This window comes from Salvelinus alpinus, chromosome 20 (genome assembly GCF_045679555.1).
Source record: "Salvelinus alpinus chromosome 20, SLU_Salpinus.1, whole genome shotgun sequence".
NCBI lineage: Eukaryota > Metazoa > Chordata > Actinopteri > Salmoniformes > Salmonidae > Salvelinus > Salvelinus alpinus.
The window spans coordinates 28012434-28032950 of record NC_092105.1 but is presented as its reverse complement, the minus strand read 5'-3'; the positions used below and the strand labels follow the sequence as shown (position 1 = coordinate 28032950).

The 20517-nt window shown below is 44.5% G+C and overlaps 1 protein-coding gene across 3 annotated transcripts in view; it reads right to left on the bottom strand.

The window, feature by feature from the left end:
* LOC139546618 (zinc finger protein 385B-like) overlaps positions 1-20517 on the bottom strand; it is a 173341-nt gene that overhangs the window by 129378 nt on the left and 23446 nt on the right. For 2 of the 3 annotated variants that reach the window (XM_071355209.1, XM_071355207.1), the window contains exon 2: positions 10008-10367. In XM_071355209.1, the coding sequence (XP_071211310.1) occupies positions 10008-10365 (358 nt within the window). In that variant the 5' untranslated portion in view covers positions 10366-10367. Of the gene's footprint in view, positions 1-10007; positions 10368-10534; positions 10755-20517 lie in introns of those variants that run through there. The other variant, XM_071355208.1, reaches the window with a different exon arrangement.

Below are 20517 nucleotides of genomic sequence, written 5' to 3'. Positions count from 1 at the left end.
TCTGTGGGGGAGACAGTTTAACCTATTGACTGATCACAAACCCTTACTACCTTGTTTCGGGAGCACAAGAGCCTCCCTACGATGGCTGTTGCACGCATCCAATGGTGGGCCATCATCTTGTCAGTGTATGACTACCGAATTGCTTATCGCAAATCAGGACACCACAGCAACGCTGATGTTTTATCACACTTTCCCTTACCTGAGACCAGTGAAGCCGGAACCGATCGCTACACATTCTTTATATGACACATTGAAATGTTTCCAGGTTTAAAAGATCAATTCTCTTTTAGTTGTTTAGATTTAGACTTGGGCGGTATACCGTATACCGGGGTATTTGGAAATAGCCACAGGATAGTTTTTCAGTACAATTAAAACAATTTATTCAATTTTTTCAACAACCCAACAAATATTTGTAGCTACTTTTTAAGAAAATATCTGCAGTCAACTTGTACAATACGTTAGGAGATGAAGCAGATTTCGTTCTTCATTTCACCTGTCACATTATTTTACATTATGAAGCTTACCATATTTCCCCAGAACGGTTCAGCCAGTCACTTGTTTCCTTGTAAATAGCACAACGGGAGAAAGTGGGAGCAGTGAGTCCAGCTGCGTATTGACAGCGTTGCGTTTTATATTGAAAGTCAACAGTGTTTTTTTGCTTCAATAGAGTGATCAGGGACTTGCAACTATAGTTTTCCTTCACAGAAAATACATTAGTCCAACACATTTGGCAGAAAATTGCTTAATTTTCATCAGATGACAACAGAAGTGCAATGCCATTTGGCTGGCAGCCACACAAGTAAATAAGTTTACAATGAAAAAGCAAGGTCTTTTTTTGCAAAAACGATGCTTGGCATTCTTATTTCTAATGTTTATCATATAAATAATGTAGACAGCTACATTTCCAAATGTTTTGCTTAAAGTTAGTCTTGAATTTTACCTGAGAAAAGTAGGTTGGCTACACCAAGAAAAGTAGCTAAACATCAGTCAGAGCACTGTCTGCTGACAGAATGCCCGTTCACTCATTTGAGTGGAGAAGTGCTAAAGAAGCACAAAATGAGTTTGATACCGAGCAGAATTGACATTAGATCTGCTTTTACAAAACGCAGAAAGAGATTCCTTATGTGTTTTATATTATTATGCGTTAACGCGACCCATAAGTTTAACTGTCTAGGTATCTAATTAAGTTACTGAATTAATAATGTGACGGGGCATCATATTGTTTAAGCTTTCTACCGTGTTTGAGAAGTCAAAGCCCTTGGATAAGTTATCTGTACAGCTGCCACTGCCTTCTTTTGATATCCTTACGTTTTTTCTCCTCTCTGTTCTTGGCCGTCTGCTCCTCCCCCATCTTCTCGGAGCAGAGTAGGCAGGCCCGTTGCCCTAGCAACTCCAGACTCCACACAGACACAGCTGCTTCAGAGCCAGTACTGTTCTTCCTTCAGACATGCATGCATCAAAACTTTTTTCACTTCACACAATGTCTCTTGTTGGCATTCGCTTGTAAATGTCCAAACTCACCAAAAATGACATTCGGTATCTCCTACCTATATATGTTTAACTTTATGAGCTGGATTGCCTATTTGCACTCATTAGCTAGCAGCCTCCATTTTATCTTTATTTAAATAGGCAAGTCAGTTAAGAACAAATTCTTATTTTCAATGACAGCCTAGGAACAGTCAGTTAACTGCCTCGTTCAGGGGTAGAACAATAGATTTTTACTTTGTCAGCTCAGGGATTCGATCTTGCAACCTTTCAGTTACTAATCCAATGCTCTAACCACTAGGCTACCTGTCGCCCCATGGAAAGTCACTATTACTTGTGCTAATTGTTCTAGCATTCTGGTAACAGACACCCAATAATATTTTCTGCACCCCCTTGTGTACTAAGCCGGTAGAACCGTAAATCCTGAGATGAGAGAAGGATGGTTTGACAATATGAACATCTGGAAACTGTCCAACCCTATTTACAGTATAAGTATTTAGTGGGGATCATTTGTTACTGAATCTCAGACTAAAAGGGGGATGATGTAGTGTATTAGCCTATAATAATAACAAAAATATAAATGCAGCATGCAGCATGCAACCATTTCAAAGATTTTATTGAGTTACAGTTCATGTAAGGACATCAGCAATTGAAATACATTCATTAGGCCCTAATCTATGAATTTCACATGATTGGGAATACAGATATTCATCTGTTGGTCACAAAAAAGGAAGGGGCGTGGGTCAGAAAATGAGTCAGTATCTGGTGTGACCACCATTTGCCTCATGCTGTGCAATACATCTCATTCGCGTAGAGGCTGTTGATTGTGGCCTGTGGAATGTTGTCACACTCCTCTTCAATGGCTGTGCAAAGTTGCTGGATATTGGCGGGAACTGGAACACGCTGTGGTACACGTCAATCCAGAGCATCCTAAACATGCTCAATGGGTGACATGTCTGATGAGTATGCAGGCCATGGAAGAATTGGGACATTTTCAGCTTCCAGGAATTGTGTACAGATCCTTGCGAGACGGGGCTGTGCATTGTCATGCTGAAACATGAGGTGATGGCTGCTGAATGAATGGCACGACAATGGGCCTCAGCATCTCATCATGGTATCTCTGCGCATTCAAAAGGCCATCGATAAAATGCAATTGTGTTCGTTGTCCGTAGCTTATGGCTGCCCATACCATAACCCCACAGCCACCATGGGCAATCCGTTCATAACGCTGACATCAGCAAACCGCTCACCCACACAAAGCCATGCGGTTGTGAGGCCAGTTGGACGTACTGCCAAATTCTCTAAGACGACGTTGAAGGCGGATTATGGTAGAGAAATTCAAATTAGATTCTCTCGCAACAGCTCTGGAGGACATTCCTGCAGTCAGCATGCCAATTGCGTCCTCCCTCAAAACTTGAGACATCTGTGGCATTGTGTTGTGTGATAAAACTGCACATTTTAGAGTGGCCTTTTATTGTCCCCAGCACAAGGAGCAACTGTGTAATGATCATACCGTTTAATCAGCTTCTTGATATGCCACACCTGTCAGGTGGATGGATTATCTTGGCAAAGAAGAAATGCTCACTAACAGGGATGTATACAAATTGTGCGCACATTTCTGGGATCTTTTATTTCAGCTCATGAAACATGCGACCAACACTTCACTTTAGAGAGGTGGATCCTTAACTGAAGGGTTGCCCTGCTCTGACCCTAGTAGTACTAATATATTCTACTCTGACCAGCCTTAATTGCCCTGGCCCTATCGTACCCTACTCTGACCTGCCTTAATTTCCCTGGCCCTATCATATCCTACTCTGACCTGCCTTAATTGCCGTAGCCCTATCATACCCTACTCTGACCTGCCTTAATTGCCCTGGCCCTATGATATCCTACTCTGACCTTAGAGTTAACTGCTGCCCTAGTGTAACATGCCTGACCTGACCTGGTCATGTCCTTAGAGTGTGTAGCAAGACTACCAGCAGACCGCATGACTCACCTAAATGACTTGGTAATATAATCTGGTTTTATCTGGTTATAGGCTGACTGGTGATGTGACCTGTGATCAGGGCCTGGGGTAATGAAAGTGTGCTAGTAGCTGGGTGGAAAAACAGGACAGAGCAGAGTTTTGGGTTTAGTATCCACAGACAGACAGGGCCCTGAAAGTTGTCCTTCTACTAGTCCGGCTCATGACAGCGAGCTGGGTGAAGAGACGAAGAAGACAGATATGCCACTAAGAGCACACTTTTATCCAAAGCCACCTTACAGTACAGTGAGTGCTTAGGGAATCAATTCCTACCAACCGAGCCACAGGGATCATAGAGTTTAGTAAATCCACTGAAGGTTGCCCCATCCCAGCAGGAATATAACCACAACGGTGGCATTGCAGGGTGCTGGGTTGACAGGTTTGGTCTAGTATCTACTAACTGACGTTGTCCTATTCCTAGCCAGCTCATCAGAAAACTCACTGAGGAATTTAACGACCTGGTGCCTGGTTGGTTGACAGACACACAACGTTTGATGTTGTTTAAATACCAAATCTCCCGTGCAGAGCTGCTCTCATATGGAAAATGTGATCTCTTATTTGCATAATTTATATTGCACAAACAGGAGTTGATTCTATGAGGGATAAAATTAAATAGAACATTTCTGGACATAATTGGACAATAGGAGGGGTGTTGTTGGTATCACCATCTGTTTGGAGAAAGTTGTAATGGTGCGGAACACACACACACAAACATGTATATGTACACGTGTAAAGGACGTCACGCTGCTTGCTTAGCGAGTACCACTTCCTCCCGATTTGGCCCATACCTGGCGCGAATTCTCTGTCTCACAAACACACGTGACCATCCTCCTCAACCGTCAAAGCCGAGCGCACCACCTCAAAAGCTAGCTAATGAGGCGACGCAAGCAGGACACTTAAGGCTGAGGAGTAAGTTTCACACATCCCCATGTGCTACACACACACACACACACACACACACACACACACACACACACACACACACACACACACACACACACACACACACACACACACACACACACACACACACACACACACACACACACACACACATACACACACACACACACACACACACTGGAAGTATGTTCTCCCAGGCAGCCACAGTCAAATATGCAAAATGGTGTCAGGGTAAGAGGCACCACCACTTTATAAATCAGAGACTGTCTGGCTATTCATCATTTACTACTTTCAACAGATGCCGTTACATTTTGATTTAGAAGACTTAAGCGTCGCTTTGAAAATTCCAGGTGTGTAATCTGCATTTTACTTTGTAGCAATTACACAGCACTTTACCTTTTGAAAAACTATCCCACTGAATTGACATTTTAACAGATGAATTCCAGGATGGTTAAACTAAATAAACAGCCAGTTAATCTAAATAATGTGATTGTGATGGGTTTTCCAGTCCCCTCATCATCAGCAACATTCTGCTTCACTTTGTGACTCTCTGATTTCTGTTATGTTTGTTGGTGTGCTTGTTTGTTGTATACTGCAATTCAGCTTTAAGCTGCCAATGTATACATAATACAACTAAAGGAAGCTACATCACCCACGGCTGTGATGTTGTGAGGACGGTTTGCCAACAACTCCCTGATGACTTCATTCAAACAAATATCATTTTAGACCGACCTGCCAAATATGAATACATAACAGGATGTCATGTGGCCCCTGGCTCAAACAGAAAACATTACTCACTCAGAGTAAATAACAAACTTCCCCCAGAAAGATGATGCTAAACATATTCTGGCCTAAAACAACCCTGAATGAATATGAATAACTGCACGGAGAAGTTAATCGAGTTTGGTTACCTACAATGAACTTGACCGGAGTTGCTGTAATCGCATGAACAACATTTTGAGAGACAAATATTTTTTGAAGATGTGAATACTGCCATCTAGTGGAATGCTTGTTTAAGGTTTGTTTCACGGACCCTGAATCCCAAATTAACCCCAGCCCTCATCCAACTATTCCATCTGGCCTAGCAGAGGGCAAGATGGGGCAACCATTATATTGTTTACACCTATGCGATCCCATCAAATCTACACAAGTTCCTAGGCAGTAGGGGCTAGCAGTTGGTTTGGGGAGTGAGGGCACTAGGATAAAAGCTCCTCTGCAGTTTATGCAATTGAATATGAGTGAACAACAAATCCATGTCTAAGGGAAAGGTAAAGGGGTACATACATACTGTGATTAAGTTATCAAAAGGCTGTTGTGATGATGAGTGAGAAGAGACCCATCTACATGAAGCCAGGAAGCCTTGCTGTGGAGGCTGCCGAGTTGACCCAGTTAGTTGACACTGTGAGACACTGTGATACACAGAGAAACTGTAGAAGAGGCGAGGCCATCATCAGTCCCTCCAAACCAGAGACTGTATATGTGTGCGTGTGTGCCTGTGTGCATGCATGCGTGTGTATGCGTGTGTGTATCATCAGTCCCTCCACACCAACACCATAGGCCTGTTTCTAGTCCACCAGCTGTAATTACATACGTCTGGCTCAGACTACCCAAATAATGTCATGACTCTTTAAAGTTTCAGTGAAACAACAGACACTCCTGATGTGTTTAAAAATGTAGCTGAGGCTCAACTGCCGCCTAACTGCCGTGTGATCGTCACATCCAGCTCGTCACTCATCACATCCAGCTCGATAAAAGGACATCCACTCTGATCTAACTAAAAAAAAACAGCTGTGTGTCGACTGACAACAAGGGCCCAACATAACATTCCATTATGTCACATTCATTAACCCCCCTGCCACACACTTTACACTATGATCCCTTGCTACACACACACACACACACACACACACACACACACACACACACACACACACACACACACACACACACACACACACACACACACACACACACAGTGACCGGTACATTAAACCCCCCCTACACACACAGAGTACACAGTGACCGGTATTCACTACATTAAACCCCCCCTACACACACAGAGTATACAGTGACCGTTATTCACTACATTAAACCCCCCCCTACACACACAGATGTTATTGTGACCGGTATTCACTACATTAAACCCCCCTACACACACAGATGTTATTGTGACCGGTATTCACTACATTAAACCCCCCCTACACATACAGAGTACACAGTGACCGGTATTCACTACATTAAACCCCCCCCTACACACACAGATGTTATTGTGACCTGTATTCACTACATTAAACCCCCCCTACACACACAGATGTTATTGTGACCGGTATTCACTACATTAAACCCCCCCTACACACACAGATGTTATTGTGACCGGTATTCACTACATTAAACCCCCCCCTACACACACAGATGTTATTGTGACCGGTATTCACTACATTAAACCCCCCCTACACACACAGATGTTATTGTGACCGGTATTCACTACATTAAACCCCCCCTACACACACAGATGTTATTGTGACCGGTATTCACTACATTAAACCCCCCCTACACACAGATGTTATTGTGACCGGTATTCACTACATTAAACCCCCCCTACACACAGATGTTATTGTGACCGGTATTCACTACATTAAACCCCCCCTACACACAGATGTTATTGTGACCGGTATTCACTACATTAAACCCCCCCTACACACACAGAGTACACAGTGACCGGTATTCACTACATTAAACCCCCCCTACACACAGATGTTATTGTGACCGGTATTCACTACATTAAACCCCCCCTACACACAGATGTTATTGTGACCGGTATTCACTACATTAAACCCCCCCTACACACACAGATGTTATTGTGACCGGTATTCACTACATTAAACCCCCCCTACACACACAGATGTTATTGTGACCTGTATTCACTACATTAAACCCCCCCTACACACACATATGTTATTGTGACCGGTATTCACTACATTAAACCCCCCCTATACACACAGATGTTATTGTGACCGGTATTCACTACATTAAACCCCCCCTACACACACAGATGTTATTGTGACCTGTATTCACTACATTAAACCCCCCCTACACACACATATGTTATTGTGACCGGTATTCACTACATTAAACCCCCCCTATACACACAGATGTTATTGTGACCGGTATTCACTACATTAAACCCCCCCTACACACACAGATGTTATTGTGACCGGTATTCACTACATTAAACCCCCACTACACACACAGATGTTATTGTGACCGGTATTCACTACATTAAACCCCCCCTACACACACAGATGTTATTGTGACCGGTATTCACTACATTAAACCCCCCCTATACACACAGATGTTATTGTGACCTGTATTCACTACATTAAACCCCCCCTATACACACAGATGTTATTGTGACCGGTATTCACTACATTAAACCCCCCCTACACACACAGATGTTATTGTGACCGGTATTCACTACATTAAACCCCCCCTACACACACAGATGTTATTGTGACCGGTATTCACTACATTAACTGGCTACTGTACTGTAGCATGAAAAGCTTTCTCGCATGAGCTGCCTGTGAGGCCTGCAGCACTTTTCACTCTAATAGCTATTTATTGAGAGTATGTGGGGCACCAGCACAGAGGGTTGATGTTGCTGCTGCTGTGGGGTGTGTATGGGTGCGTGTGCATGCGTGCCTGTGTGTGTGTGTGTGGGGGGGGGGTTACAGCAGGAAGGTCCCAGGCACCCCTCCCCCCCTCGATCTCCCAGGGGCACCAGCTGTCATGGCTGGGACAGTCCACAGACCTTGTCTCACACACACACACACACACACACACACACACACACACACACACACACACACACACACACACACACACACACACACACACACACACACACACACACACACACACACACACACACACACACACACACACCACTATGATGGAAGCACAGATAAGCTCCTCTGGTAGGGAAAGTACACACTCAACCCTTCTTCTACTACTCTAAGCACCACTGTCACTATCACTGACACTGTGACCCACTCCATCACTCTGTCCTGTCAGCCTGGGAGGATATAGAGGAGATAACGTGTTTGACTCCATCTATACAACTATAAATCAATCCAAATTCAACCTCAAGGCATGTACATCATTCAAGAATCAGACTCACTGCATTGTAAACCATTCAACTACAGTGTGTTAAATGTCTGAACACCAGCTGTCAACATGTTTTTCATGGCCATATTGCATAAACTTGGATTATTAACCAAACTTCAGATAAAATGTCACTGTCACTATATTACAACTCAGGCATTTAAAACAACGTAGTTGTTATTTACCAATGAATTTGCTTTGTCTGTTCAAGTCTTGATTTTTAAATTGCAATGCAATTTAAGTTACACACATTCTTTAAGCCAGTCTGGAAAGACTATCTTTATCCTCTGCCTACGGAGCATTTGTTTTGCTCCAGTCTGAACAGAACAGAATCAAGTCAACAGAACATTTCTACAGCCAGGCACTAAACAGTCAAGATGAGTGTATTTAAACAAAGAGTAAAAAACCTGGGCATCGCACTAATCACTTAGCACTAAGCTCTAATCACTAATCACTAAGCTCTAATCAATAATCACTAATAACTAATCACTAATCACTAATCACTAATCACTAAGCTCTAAGCACTAATCACTAATCACTAAGCACTGTTTCATGAAATGAAAATGAATGACAAATGAATTTCTTATATGAAATCCTCTGTTTTAACAACTACCAACAACTTATGCAAAAGCGAACGTCACCCATAGGTCAACACAGAGAATTTGTCCCTCAGTCAAATAATATGTCAAATCAAAAGGATATGAAAATCCTTAGGCCCCTACTGGTGAGAGTGTGGAGGCAAAGATTACAGCATTAGTAAACAGAGCAGTGCTACTGAAAACAACACAAAGGACTAAAGTATTTCATAATAGACACCTCAAACTCCCAGCAAACGGACTGATTTATTTCTCTCTATCGCCAGCCACTGTAGACATAGAAAGGTTAACATTAATATTCATTTTCCCAACTAATAATATAAAAGGACCTCTGAGCAAAGTTTGTTAAACCGAGCAGTGAAAGAAAACAACAAAATGGCTGAGAGGGATGACAAAGCCATGGGTACATCCCAAACGGCACCCTACTATGTATTTAGTGCACTACTAACCAGGGGCCATAGGCACTATATAGGGAATAGGGTGCCATTTGGGATACAGTCATGGCTATGAGTCAAATGCTGCAAACTAACTCAGCATGCATCACCATCACCTCTAGTCTGTTTATGCCTCTAGAAGAGAGAGTACTACCGTCCAGGCCTTGTTATTTCTACAGTTATCTGTGGGTGTAGGAGAGTGCTCCCTCTCCCTGGGTGAGCCAGGGCTAGTCACTACAGACCTCTTAGTCAGGTCTCCCTTCGAGGGGGTCTCTCGTCTGACCTTAATGGGACTCCCTGGTTACAGGTGTCAATTGTGTTGGTAAACAGCTGAGGGATTGGGCTCGAGAAATGTAACCAAACAAATATTTTTAAAATATTGACAGAAATTCACTGCAGGCCTACCTGTACTGCTGCTGGTGGTGCTTCTACTGAGGCTCAGTGTAGAGGTGGGTAGAGACCCAGTAGCTGGTGCCGGAGCCTCCCCATTGTTCATCTGTTTGACCCTCTTCAGGTGGGACCTCCCGTTGTAGTGCACCTGGGCCTGAGCCTGGGAGTTCAGCTGGATGTTACACACCTCACACATCGAGTAGAACAGCTTCTTCTTCTCCTGCTGCTGTAGCTGTAGATCCATGTTTATCTGACCCTGGCCGTTGGTGGTAGGCTCCATCCCTGTGAGCTGATTCAGCTCCAGACAGCCTCCGAACGGAAAGGCCATCCGGCCATGCTCTATGAAGTGGGCCGGACTCAGCGGTGTCTTCATACCTGCAGAAAACAATGACAACAGTGGATTAGAATGACAGACTTTGCTACTGGAAAGCAAGCATAGTGCAGGCACGCACACTTGAACGTGCCCGCACACACATGGACAGACGGACGGACACACACACTCACGTACAAAACACACATACACAGACATGGCAAATACTCACATCCTCCTTGAAACATCACTCTCCAATTAAACATAAATAAATTGATGTTTAGGCTACATTCTACAGATTGTAAAATACAGTGCTGAATCAGGGTCTCCCTCTCCTGTGGAAGCAACAGACAACTGTGACTGTGTTAGAGGAGCAGTGGACACTAAGCGGGTGTCTGATTCTGAATCTCTATTCTTTCCTGTTGTAGAGCTAGAACTCAGCTCCACCTCTGATAGTGTAGCTATACTGTCTGACAGTCTGGTGCCACAGCATCATCCAGCCTCTCTACCTGTGGAGCCGGGATGGGGCCGGGGCGAGGCTGCTGTCCAGACCTGGGTTCAAATAGTATAAGAAATCATTCAAATATTTTATCTGCACTTGATTGAACTTGACTGACACGATGGAACCAATGGAATAGTCTACAGACTGCAATCCCTGCCTATCTGGCACTCCAGGGCAGGCTCAAAGAAACGCTGAAAGTATTTGAGAGATTTAGAATACTATGTGAATACAGCTTTGCTGGTAAGTGACCTCCTGTGCCCATCTGTTTCCCTCGCGCCGTGTGTGTGTGTGTGTGTGTGTGTGTGTGTGTGTGTGTGCCCTCGCAGAGGAAGCAGAGGGGGATAGAGCCCAATTCACATGTCCACTGCCCATGGGTGTTACACAACCCTCAATTGCAGCACAGACACGGGACGGAACATACGACAGAGCGGGCAGTCTCTCAATCCCCAGACACGACAAAACAACCCATCAGCTTAGATACACATTTGAAGCTAAATATGTCAAATGGTGAATTCTGTATATATCCCCATCCAACCCAGACACAGCAACACACAGCTTACATTTACTTCTATCAGCATTCAAAGCTGAAATATTTCAACTAGGTGAAGTGAATTTTATCCCCATATAGTATTACATTTGTCATGGTTGATTAATGAGTTGCAACTCTGGACATCGCAACGGTACTACAGATCCGGAGTGCTGACATAGGCAACGAGAGGATGAAAAATGTCTTGCTGTATTGAACTGGGAATTACTGTATACCTAAAACCCACAAAATATCCCTTTGTAAGCGCAAAGAAAATAATTTACGTTCACATTAATACTGCATTTTCAGCAGCAAATCTTTGCAAATGCTTGCAAATCTAAACATACTATACTTCTTGTATGGTATCTGGCCAGGCACAAGGGTAATCTGTATCCATGGATATGATGTCTGGATGAAAAGGAAAAGCAGCAGAAGCTTCTGATTGACCGGAACTTCCCCTTGCAGTAGCTTCCTGTGTATGATACTGTATGGGTGCGTCCAAATTAGCACCCTATTCCCTATTGGTCAAAAGTAATGCACTATATTGGATATAGGGTGCCATTTGGGACACAGCCTGTGTCTGTGAGGCTGTAATGAATAGGGAGGCTGTATTATGAGGGTGAAGTATTCGTGCAGTGTGGCCATGTTACGTGTCCCTCTCACTGGACAGTAAGATAATCCGTCTTACACACATGCACGCACACACTCATGCACACACTCACACACACACACACACACACACACACACACACACACACACACACACACACACACACACACACACACACACACACACACACACACACACACACACACACACACACACAATCCCTCTGACACAGACTGGGTAATCTCTATGGGCAGCTGCAGGCCTCTAATACCGACAGATAAACTTCCTTCACAAACTTCCTCAGAGCTCAGCGCTGTGGCCATTCAGCTTAATTTATTACCAACCCCTTCCCTTAGCACACTTTTCATTTTACACCACAGTCAAGTAAGCAAGGCAAGCACAGCGAAAATGATCACCATTCAATAGGTTGTGTAAATATCCCCAACTTTCTCTGTAAAAGCAAAGTTGGTGTATTCAGTGGCTTGGCCTAGTTAGATGAAGTAAGGAGAACACACTGAGAAGGAAGGGATGCTGAAGTGCTTTGTTGGGGCTGACTCTGTGGAAAGATATCGTGTGTGTGTGTGTGTGTTCCCTCCTCCTTCTCCTTCCAGGAGATAACAGATGAGATTACCAGAGAGAGCAGCGTTCGTTGCTGCAGGGTCGAGGAAAGAGACAGATCTGACTGAGTGCGAGGTCCTACATGGTCATTCCATCAGACAGAGAGACAGGGGGCCACGGAGTTAGGGGACCAAGGAGGGCCAGGAAGACAGGGAGCTGGGGGAGCTAAAGGGGGACAGGGGGCCAGACGCAGCTAGGGGGTTACGGAGGGTTACTGGCCCAGCTAGGGGACCTTTCTGTTACTGGCCCAACGCTCTAACCACTAGGCTACCTGACGACATCACAAACAGCAACTAGGAAATGGGCCTACTACAACTTCAAATGGTACTCCACTCCCTGAGTATTTTGAGTTATTGGTATGGCATTGCATTGGTATTATAACAATCCTTACGACATCAACTACCATGTCATAATCTTTCTACTTCCTCTTTGAACCAAGTAAAGATGTTCAGCCTGATAATGCATCTGTTTAAAATCCTAAGGGAGTTCAGAAAAAAAATACATCATGTAAGAGCATGTCCGTTTGTCAAAAGTCCTAATTCAGCAGGCTACAAATAATGTAGTACACAAGAGATGTATCTGAGGTGGAGTCAATCATCAATCAACCCAACACTGTCGCTGCGTCACAAATTGTACCCTATTCCTTACATAGTGCAGTACTTTTGATCAGGGACATATGGGCCTTCGTCAAAATCAGTGCACTACGTAGGGAATAGGGTGTAATTTGGGATATGACCTGTCTGTAGCATTAAGGGAGGCCTACTGTACTATCAGTGTTGTATTCCTTCCCCACTCTCCCCACACTCTTTTGTCCAGGCTTCATTTCTAGAGCTCCATGGCAGATAGAGTGCTCTGCTCTTACTCTCCCCTGAAGCTCTGAAGGTCCTACAGTACACAATACACAATACAGAGGGAAAGCCATCACTATGGCCAAAAGCACTGTAGGCCTAATACAAATGGAAATGGAAACAGGCAAGTGGGTAATCCTGGACGTTTCCAGGCCCAGCCAGTGGTGGAGGTCCTGCCTCCACAGTGCACCACCAACATCATAACACTATACTGATCTGGCCTCCAAAGTGAACCCACCAACAACATAACACTATACTGATCTAGCCTCCACTACACACACCAACATCATAACACTATACTGATCTGGCCTCCACAGTGAACCCACCAACAACATAACACTATACTGATCTGGCCTCCACTACACACACCAACATCATAACACTATACTGATCTGGCCTCCACAGTGAACACACCAACAACATAACACTATACTGATCTGGCCTCCAAAGTGAACCCACCAACAACATAACACTATACTGATCTGGCCTCCACAGTGAACACACCAACAACATAACACTATACTGATCTGGCCTCCACAGTGAACACACCAACAACATAACACTATACTGATCTGGCCTCCACAGTGAACACACCAACAACATAACACTATACTGATCTGGCCTCCACTACACATACCAACAACATAACACTATACTGATCTAGCCTCCACAGTGAACACACCAACAACATAACACTATACTGATCTGGCCTCCACAGTGAACACACCAACAAAATAACACTATACTGATCTGGCCTCCACAGTGAACACACCAACAACATAACACTATACTGATCTGGCCTCCACTACACACACCAACAACATAACACTATACTGATCTGGCCTCCACTACACACACCAACAACATAACACTATACTGATCTGGCCTCCACAGTGAACACACCAACAACATAACACTATACTGATCTGGCCTCCACTACACATACCAACAACATAACACTATACTGATCTGGCCTCCACAGTGAACACACCAACAACATAACACTATACTGATCTGGCCTTCACAGTGAACACACCAACAAAATAACACTATACTGATCTGGCCTCCACTACACACACCAACAACATAACACTATACTGATCTGGCCTCCACAGTGAACACACCAACAACATAACACTATACTGATCTGACCTCCACTACACACACCAACAACATAACACTATACTGATCTGGCCTCCACAGTGAACACACCAACAACATAACACTATACTGATCTGGCCTCCACAGTGAACACACCAACAACATAACACTATACTGATCTGGCCTCCACTACACACACCAACAACATAACACTATACTGATCTGGCCTCCACTACACACACCAACAACATAACACTATACTGATCTGTTTGAATGGAATTTATAAGTCTCTTTGACATACCACTGACATGAAATGGGGGTGGATTCTCTTTCAAAGAAGGATAATAACAACAGGGGAAAAATGTAGATGTTATGCCGAGTTACAGTACATCATGCCACTCTGAAGCTAGTTCCTAGAAATACACTATTTGACAGAATCTCTCTCTCTCTCTATCTCTATCTCAATGTTCATCTGAGGGTGTGTGGCAGATGACACAGGGTGTTTATGTGTTCTGAAAGAGGTGGAGAAGAGAACCCAGAACACACACATTCGGGAAAGTATCAATAACTTAGATCAACTTCAATCCTGACTGTTTGTTTTCCTCTTCACCCCGGAGATCCCCCAGAAGCCCTCAGAGAGACTCTCTAGTCTCTGAGTCACAGCTGGTGCCAGATGTCCTCTTCAATAAGAGATCCGAGATGTAGACACATGGCAGGTTCTTAGAGAGCCACTACACACACACACACACACACACAAAAACACACACACACACACACACACACACAAACACACACAAACACAAACATAGCAGGTCTTACAAGGACATCCTGTCAGCTTAGAGAACAAAGCAGGTGCAAAGCCCCAAAACAAAACACAGCACGACAGATAAAGAGAGGATTTCCAAGCAATCTATCTGTCATTCATTTACCTTGATGGCTGCTTTCCAATACAATCTAGAATGGTTCCTAAAGGGGGTTTCCTATTCCCATTGTAAAGTCTAGAGAGGGGGTTTCCTATCCCATTATAATGTCTAGCGAGTGGGTTTCCTATCCCATTATAATGTCTAGCGAGTGGGTTTCCTATCCCATTATAATGTCTAGCGAGTGGGTTTCCTATCCCATTATAATGTCTAGCGAGTGGGTTTCCTATCCCATTATAATGTCTAGGGCGGGGGTTTCCTATCCCATTATAATGCCTAGCGAGGGGATTTCCTATCCCATTATAATGCCTAGCGAGGGACATTCCAATCCCATTGCAATGCCAAGCGAGTGGGTTTCCTATCCCATTATAATGCCTAGCGAGGGGATTTCCTATCCCATTGTAATGTCTAGCGAGGAGATTTCCTATCCCACTATAATGCCTAGCGAGGGGATTTCCTATCCCATTGTAATGCCTAGCGAGGGGATTTCCTATCCCATTATAATGCCTAGCGAGGGGATTTCATATCCCATTGTAATGCCTAGAGAGGGGATTTCCTATCCCATTGTAATGCCTAGCGAGTGTGTTTCCGATCCCATTGTAATGCCAAGCGAGTGTGTTTCCAATCCCATTGTAACGCCTAGCGAGTGTGTTTCCGATCCCATTGTAATGCCGAGCGAGTGTGTTTCCGATCCCATTGTAATGCCTAGCGAGTGTGTTTCCGATCCCATTGTAATGTCTAGCGAGTGTGTTTCCTATCCCATTATAATGTCTAGCGAGTGTGTTTCCGATCCGATTGTAATGCCGAGCGAGTGTGTTTCCAATCCCATTGTAATGCCTAGCGAGTGTGTTTCCAATCCCATTATAATGTCTAGCGAAGGGGTTTCCAATCCCATTATAATGTCTAGCGAGGGGGTTTCCTATGCCATTATAATGCCTAGCGAGTGTGTTTCCGATCCCATTGTAATGCCGAGCAAGTGTGTTTCCAATCCCATTGTAATGCCTAGCGAGTGTGTTTCCTATCCCATTATAATGCCTAGCGAGTGTGTTTCCTATCCCATTATAATGTCTAGCGAGTGTGTTTCCGATCCCATTGTAATGCCGAGCGAGTGTGTTTCCGATCCCATTGTAATGCCAAGCGAGTGTGTTTCCAATCCCATTATAATGTCTAGCGAGTGTGTTTCCTATCCCATTATAATGCCTAGCGAGTGGGTTTCCGATCCCATTATAATGCCGAGCGAGTGGGTTACCTATCCCATTGTAATGTCTAGCGAGTGGGTTTCCTATCCCATTATAATGTCCAGCGAGTGGGTTACCTATCCCATTGTAATTCCTAGCGAGGGGGTTTCCTATCCCATTATAATGCCTAGCGAGTGGGTTTCCTACTCCATTACTAAGTCTAAGGAGGGGGTTTCCTATCCCATTATAATGCCTAGCGAGGGGGTTTCCTACTCCATTACTAAGTCTAAGGAGGGGGTTTCCTATCCCATTATAATGCCTAGCGAGGGGATTTCCTATCCCATTATAATGCCTAGCGAGGGGGTTTCCTATCCCATTATAACTCCTAGCGAGGGGGTTTCCTATCCCATTATAATGCCTAGCGAGGGGGTTTCCTATCCCATTATAATGTCTAGTAAAGTGATTTCCTATCCCATTATAATGCCTAGCGAGCATGTTTCCGATCCCATTGTAATGCCTAGTGAGGGGGTTTCCTATCCCATTACAATGCCAAGCGAGGGGGTTTACAATCCCTCTATAAAGTCAAGCGAGGGGGTTTCCTATCCCATTGTAATGCCTAGCGAGAGGGGTTCCTATCCCATTATAATTCCTAGCGAGGGGGTTTCCTATCCCATTGTAATTCCTAGCGATGGGGTTCCTATCACATTGTAATGTCTAGAAAGGGGGTTTCCTATCTGATTATAATGTCTAGCGAGGGGGTTTCATATCCCATTACAATGACAAGGGAGGGGGTTTACTATCCCATCGTAATGTCTAGCGAGGGGGTTTACGATCCCATTGTTTTAGCTAGCGATGGGGTTCCTATCCCATTATAATGTCTAGCGAGGGGGTTTCCTATCCCATTATAATGCCCAGCGAGGGGGTTTCCTATCCCATTGCAATAGCTAGCGAGAGGGGTTCCTATCCCATTGTAATGCCTAGCGAGGGGGTTTCCTATCCCATTGTAATGCCTAGCGAGGGGGTTTCCTATTCCCATTGTAATGCCTAGCGAGGGGGTTTCCTATCCCATTGTAATGTCTAGCGAGGGGTTTCCTATCCTATTGTAATGTCTAGCGAGTGGGTTTCCTATCCCATTATAATGTCTAGCGAGTGGGTTTCCGATCCCATTGTAATGCCTAGCGAGGGGGTTTCCTATCCCATTGTAATGCCTAGCGAGGGGGTTTCCTATCCCATTGTAATGTCTAGCGAGGGGGTTTGCTATCTATCCCAGTGTAATGTTTAGCGAGGGGGTTTCCTATCCCATTGTAATGTCTAGCGAGGGGGTTTGCTATCCCATTATAATTCCTAGCGAGAGGGTTCATATCCCAATGTAATGTCTAGCGAGTGTGTTTCCTATCCCATTATAATGCCTAGCGAGTGGGTTTCCGATCCCATTATAATGCCGAGCGAGTGGGTTACCTATCCCATTGTAATGTCTAGCGAGTGGGTTTCCTATCCCATTATAATGTCTAGCGAGTGGGTTACCTATCCCATTGTAATTCCTAGCGAGGGGGTTTCCTATCCCATTATAATGCCTAGCGAGGGGGTTTCCTACTCCATTACTAAGTCTAAGGAGGGGGTTTCCTATCCCATTATAATGCCTAGCGAGGGGGTTTCCTACTCCATTACTAAGTCTAAGGAGGGGGTTTCCTATCCCATTATAATGCCTAGCGAGGGGATTTCCTATCCCATTATAATGCCTAGCGAGGGGGTTTCCTATCCCATTATAACTCCTAGCGAGGGGGTTTCCTATCCCATTATAATGCCTAGCGAGGGGGTTTCCTATCCCATTATAATGTCTAGTAAAGTGATTTCCTATCCCATTATAATGCCTAGCGAGCATGTTTCCGATCCCATTGTAATGCCTAGTGAGGGGGTTTCCTATCCCATTACAATGCCAAGCGAGGGGGTTTACAATCCCTCTATAAAGTCAAGCGAGGGGGTTTCCTATCCCATTGTAATGCCTAGCGAGAGGGGTTCCTATCCCATTATAATTCCTAGCGAGGGGGTTTCCTATCCCATTGTAATTCCTAGCGATGGGGTTCCTATCACATTGTAATGTCTAGAAAGGGGGTTTCCTATCTGATTATAATGTCTAGCGAGGGGGTTTCATATCCCATTACAATGACAAGGGAGGGGGTTTACTATCCCATCGTAATGTCTAGCGAGGGGGTTTACGATCCCATTGTTTTAGCTAGCGATGGGGTTCCTATCCCATTATAATGTCTAGCGAGGGGGTTTCCTATCCCATTATAATGCCCAGCGAGGGGGTTTCCTATCCCATTGCAATAGCTAGCGAGAGGGGTTCCTATCCCATTGTAATGCCTAGCGAGGGGGTTTCCTATCCCATTGTAATGCCTAGCGAGGGGGTTTCCTATTCCCATTGTAATGCCTAGCGAGGGGGTTTCCTATCCCATTGTAATGTCTAGCGAGGGGTTTCCTATCCTATTGTAATGTCTAGCGAGTGGGTTTCCTATCCCATTATAATGTCTAGCGAGTGGGTTTCCGATCCCATTGTAATGCCTAGCGAGGGGGTTTCCTATCCCATTGTAATGCCTAGCGAGGGGGTTTCCTATCCCATTGTAATGTCTAGCGAGGGGGTTTGCTATCTATCCCAGTGTAATGTTTAGCGAGGGGGTTTCCTATCCCATTGTAATGTCTAGCGAGGGGGTTTGCTATCCCATTATAATTCCTAGCGAGAGGGTTCATATCCCAATGTAATGTCTAGCGAGGGGGTTACCTATCCCATTATAATTCCTAGCGAGTGGGTTTCCTGTCCCATTATAATGTCTAGTGAGGGGGTTTCCTATCCCATTACAATTCCTAGCGAGTGGGTTTCCTATCCCATTATAATTCCCAGTGAGGGGGTTTCCTATCCCATTATAATTCCTAGTGAGGGGGTTTCCTATCCCATTACAATTCCTAGCGAGTGGGTTCCCTATCCCATTATAATTCCCAGTGAGGGGGTTTCCTATCCCATTGTAATGTCTAGCGAGGGGTTTACTTTCCCATTATAATGCCAAGGGAGGGGGTTCCTATCCCATTGTAATGCCTAGCGAGTGTGTTTCCTATCCCATTTTAATGTCTAGCGAATGGGTTTCCTATCCCATTGTAATGCCTAGCAAGTGTGTTTCCTATCCCATTGTAATTCCTAGAAAGAGGGTTCATATCCCATTGTAATGTCTAGCGAGGGGGTTACTTTCCCATTATAATGCCAAGGGAGGGGGTTCCTATCCCATTGTAATGCCTAGCGAGTGTGTTTCCAATCCCATTGTAATGCCTAGCGAGTGTGTTTCCTATCCCATTATAATGTCTAGCGAGTGGGTTTCTGATCCCATTGTAATGCCGAGCGAGTGTGTTTCCAATCCCATTGTAATGCCTAGCGAGTGTGTTTCCTATCCCATTATAATGTCTAGCGAGTGTGTTTCCGATCCCATTGTAATGCCTAGCGAGTGTGTTTCCTATCCCATTGTAATGCCTAGCGAGGGGGTTTCCTATCCCATTGTAATGTCTAGCGAGGGGGTTTGCTATCTATCCCAGTGTAATGTTTAGCGAGGGGGTTTCCTATCCCATTGTAATGTCTAGCGAGGGGGTTTGCTATCCCATTATAATTCCTAGCGAGAGGGTTCATATCCCAATGTAATGTCTAGCGAGGGGGTTACCTATCCCATTATAATTCCTAGCGAGTGGGTTTCCTGTCCCATTATAATGTCTAGTGAGGGGGTTTCCTATCCCATTATAATTCCTAGCGAGTGGGTTTCCTATCCCATTATAATTCCCAGTGAGGGGGTTTCCTATCCCATTATAATTCCTAGCGAGGGGGTTTCCTATCCCATTGTAATGTCTAGCGAGGGGTTTACTTTCCCATTATAA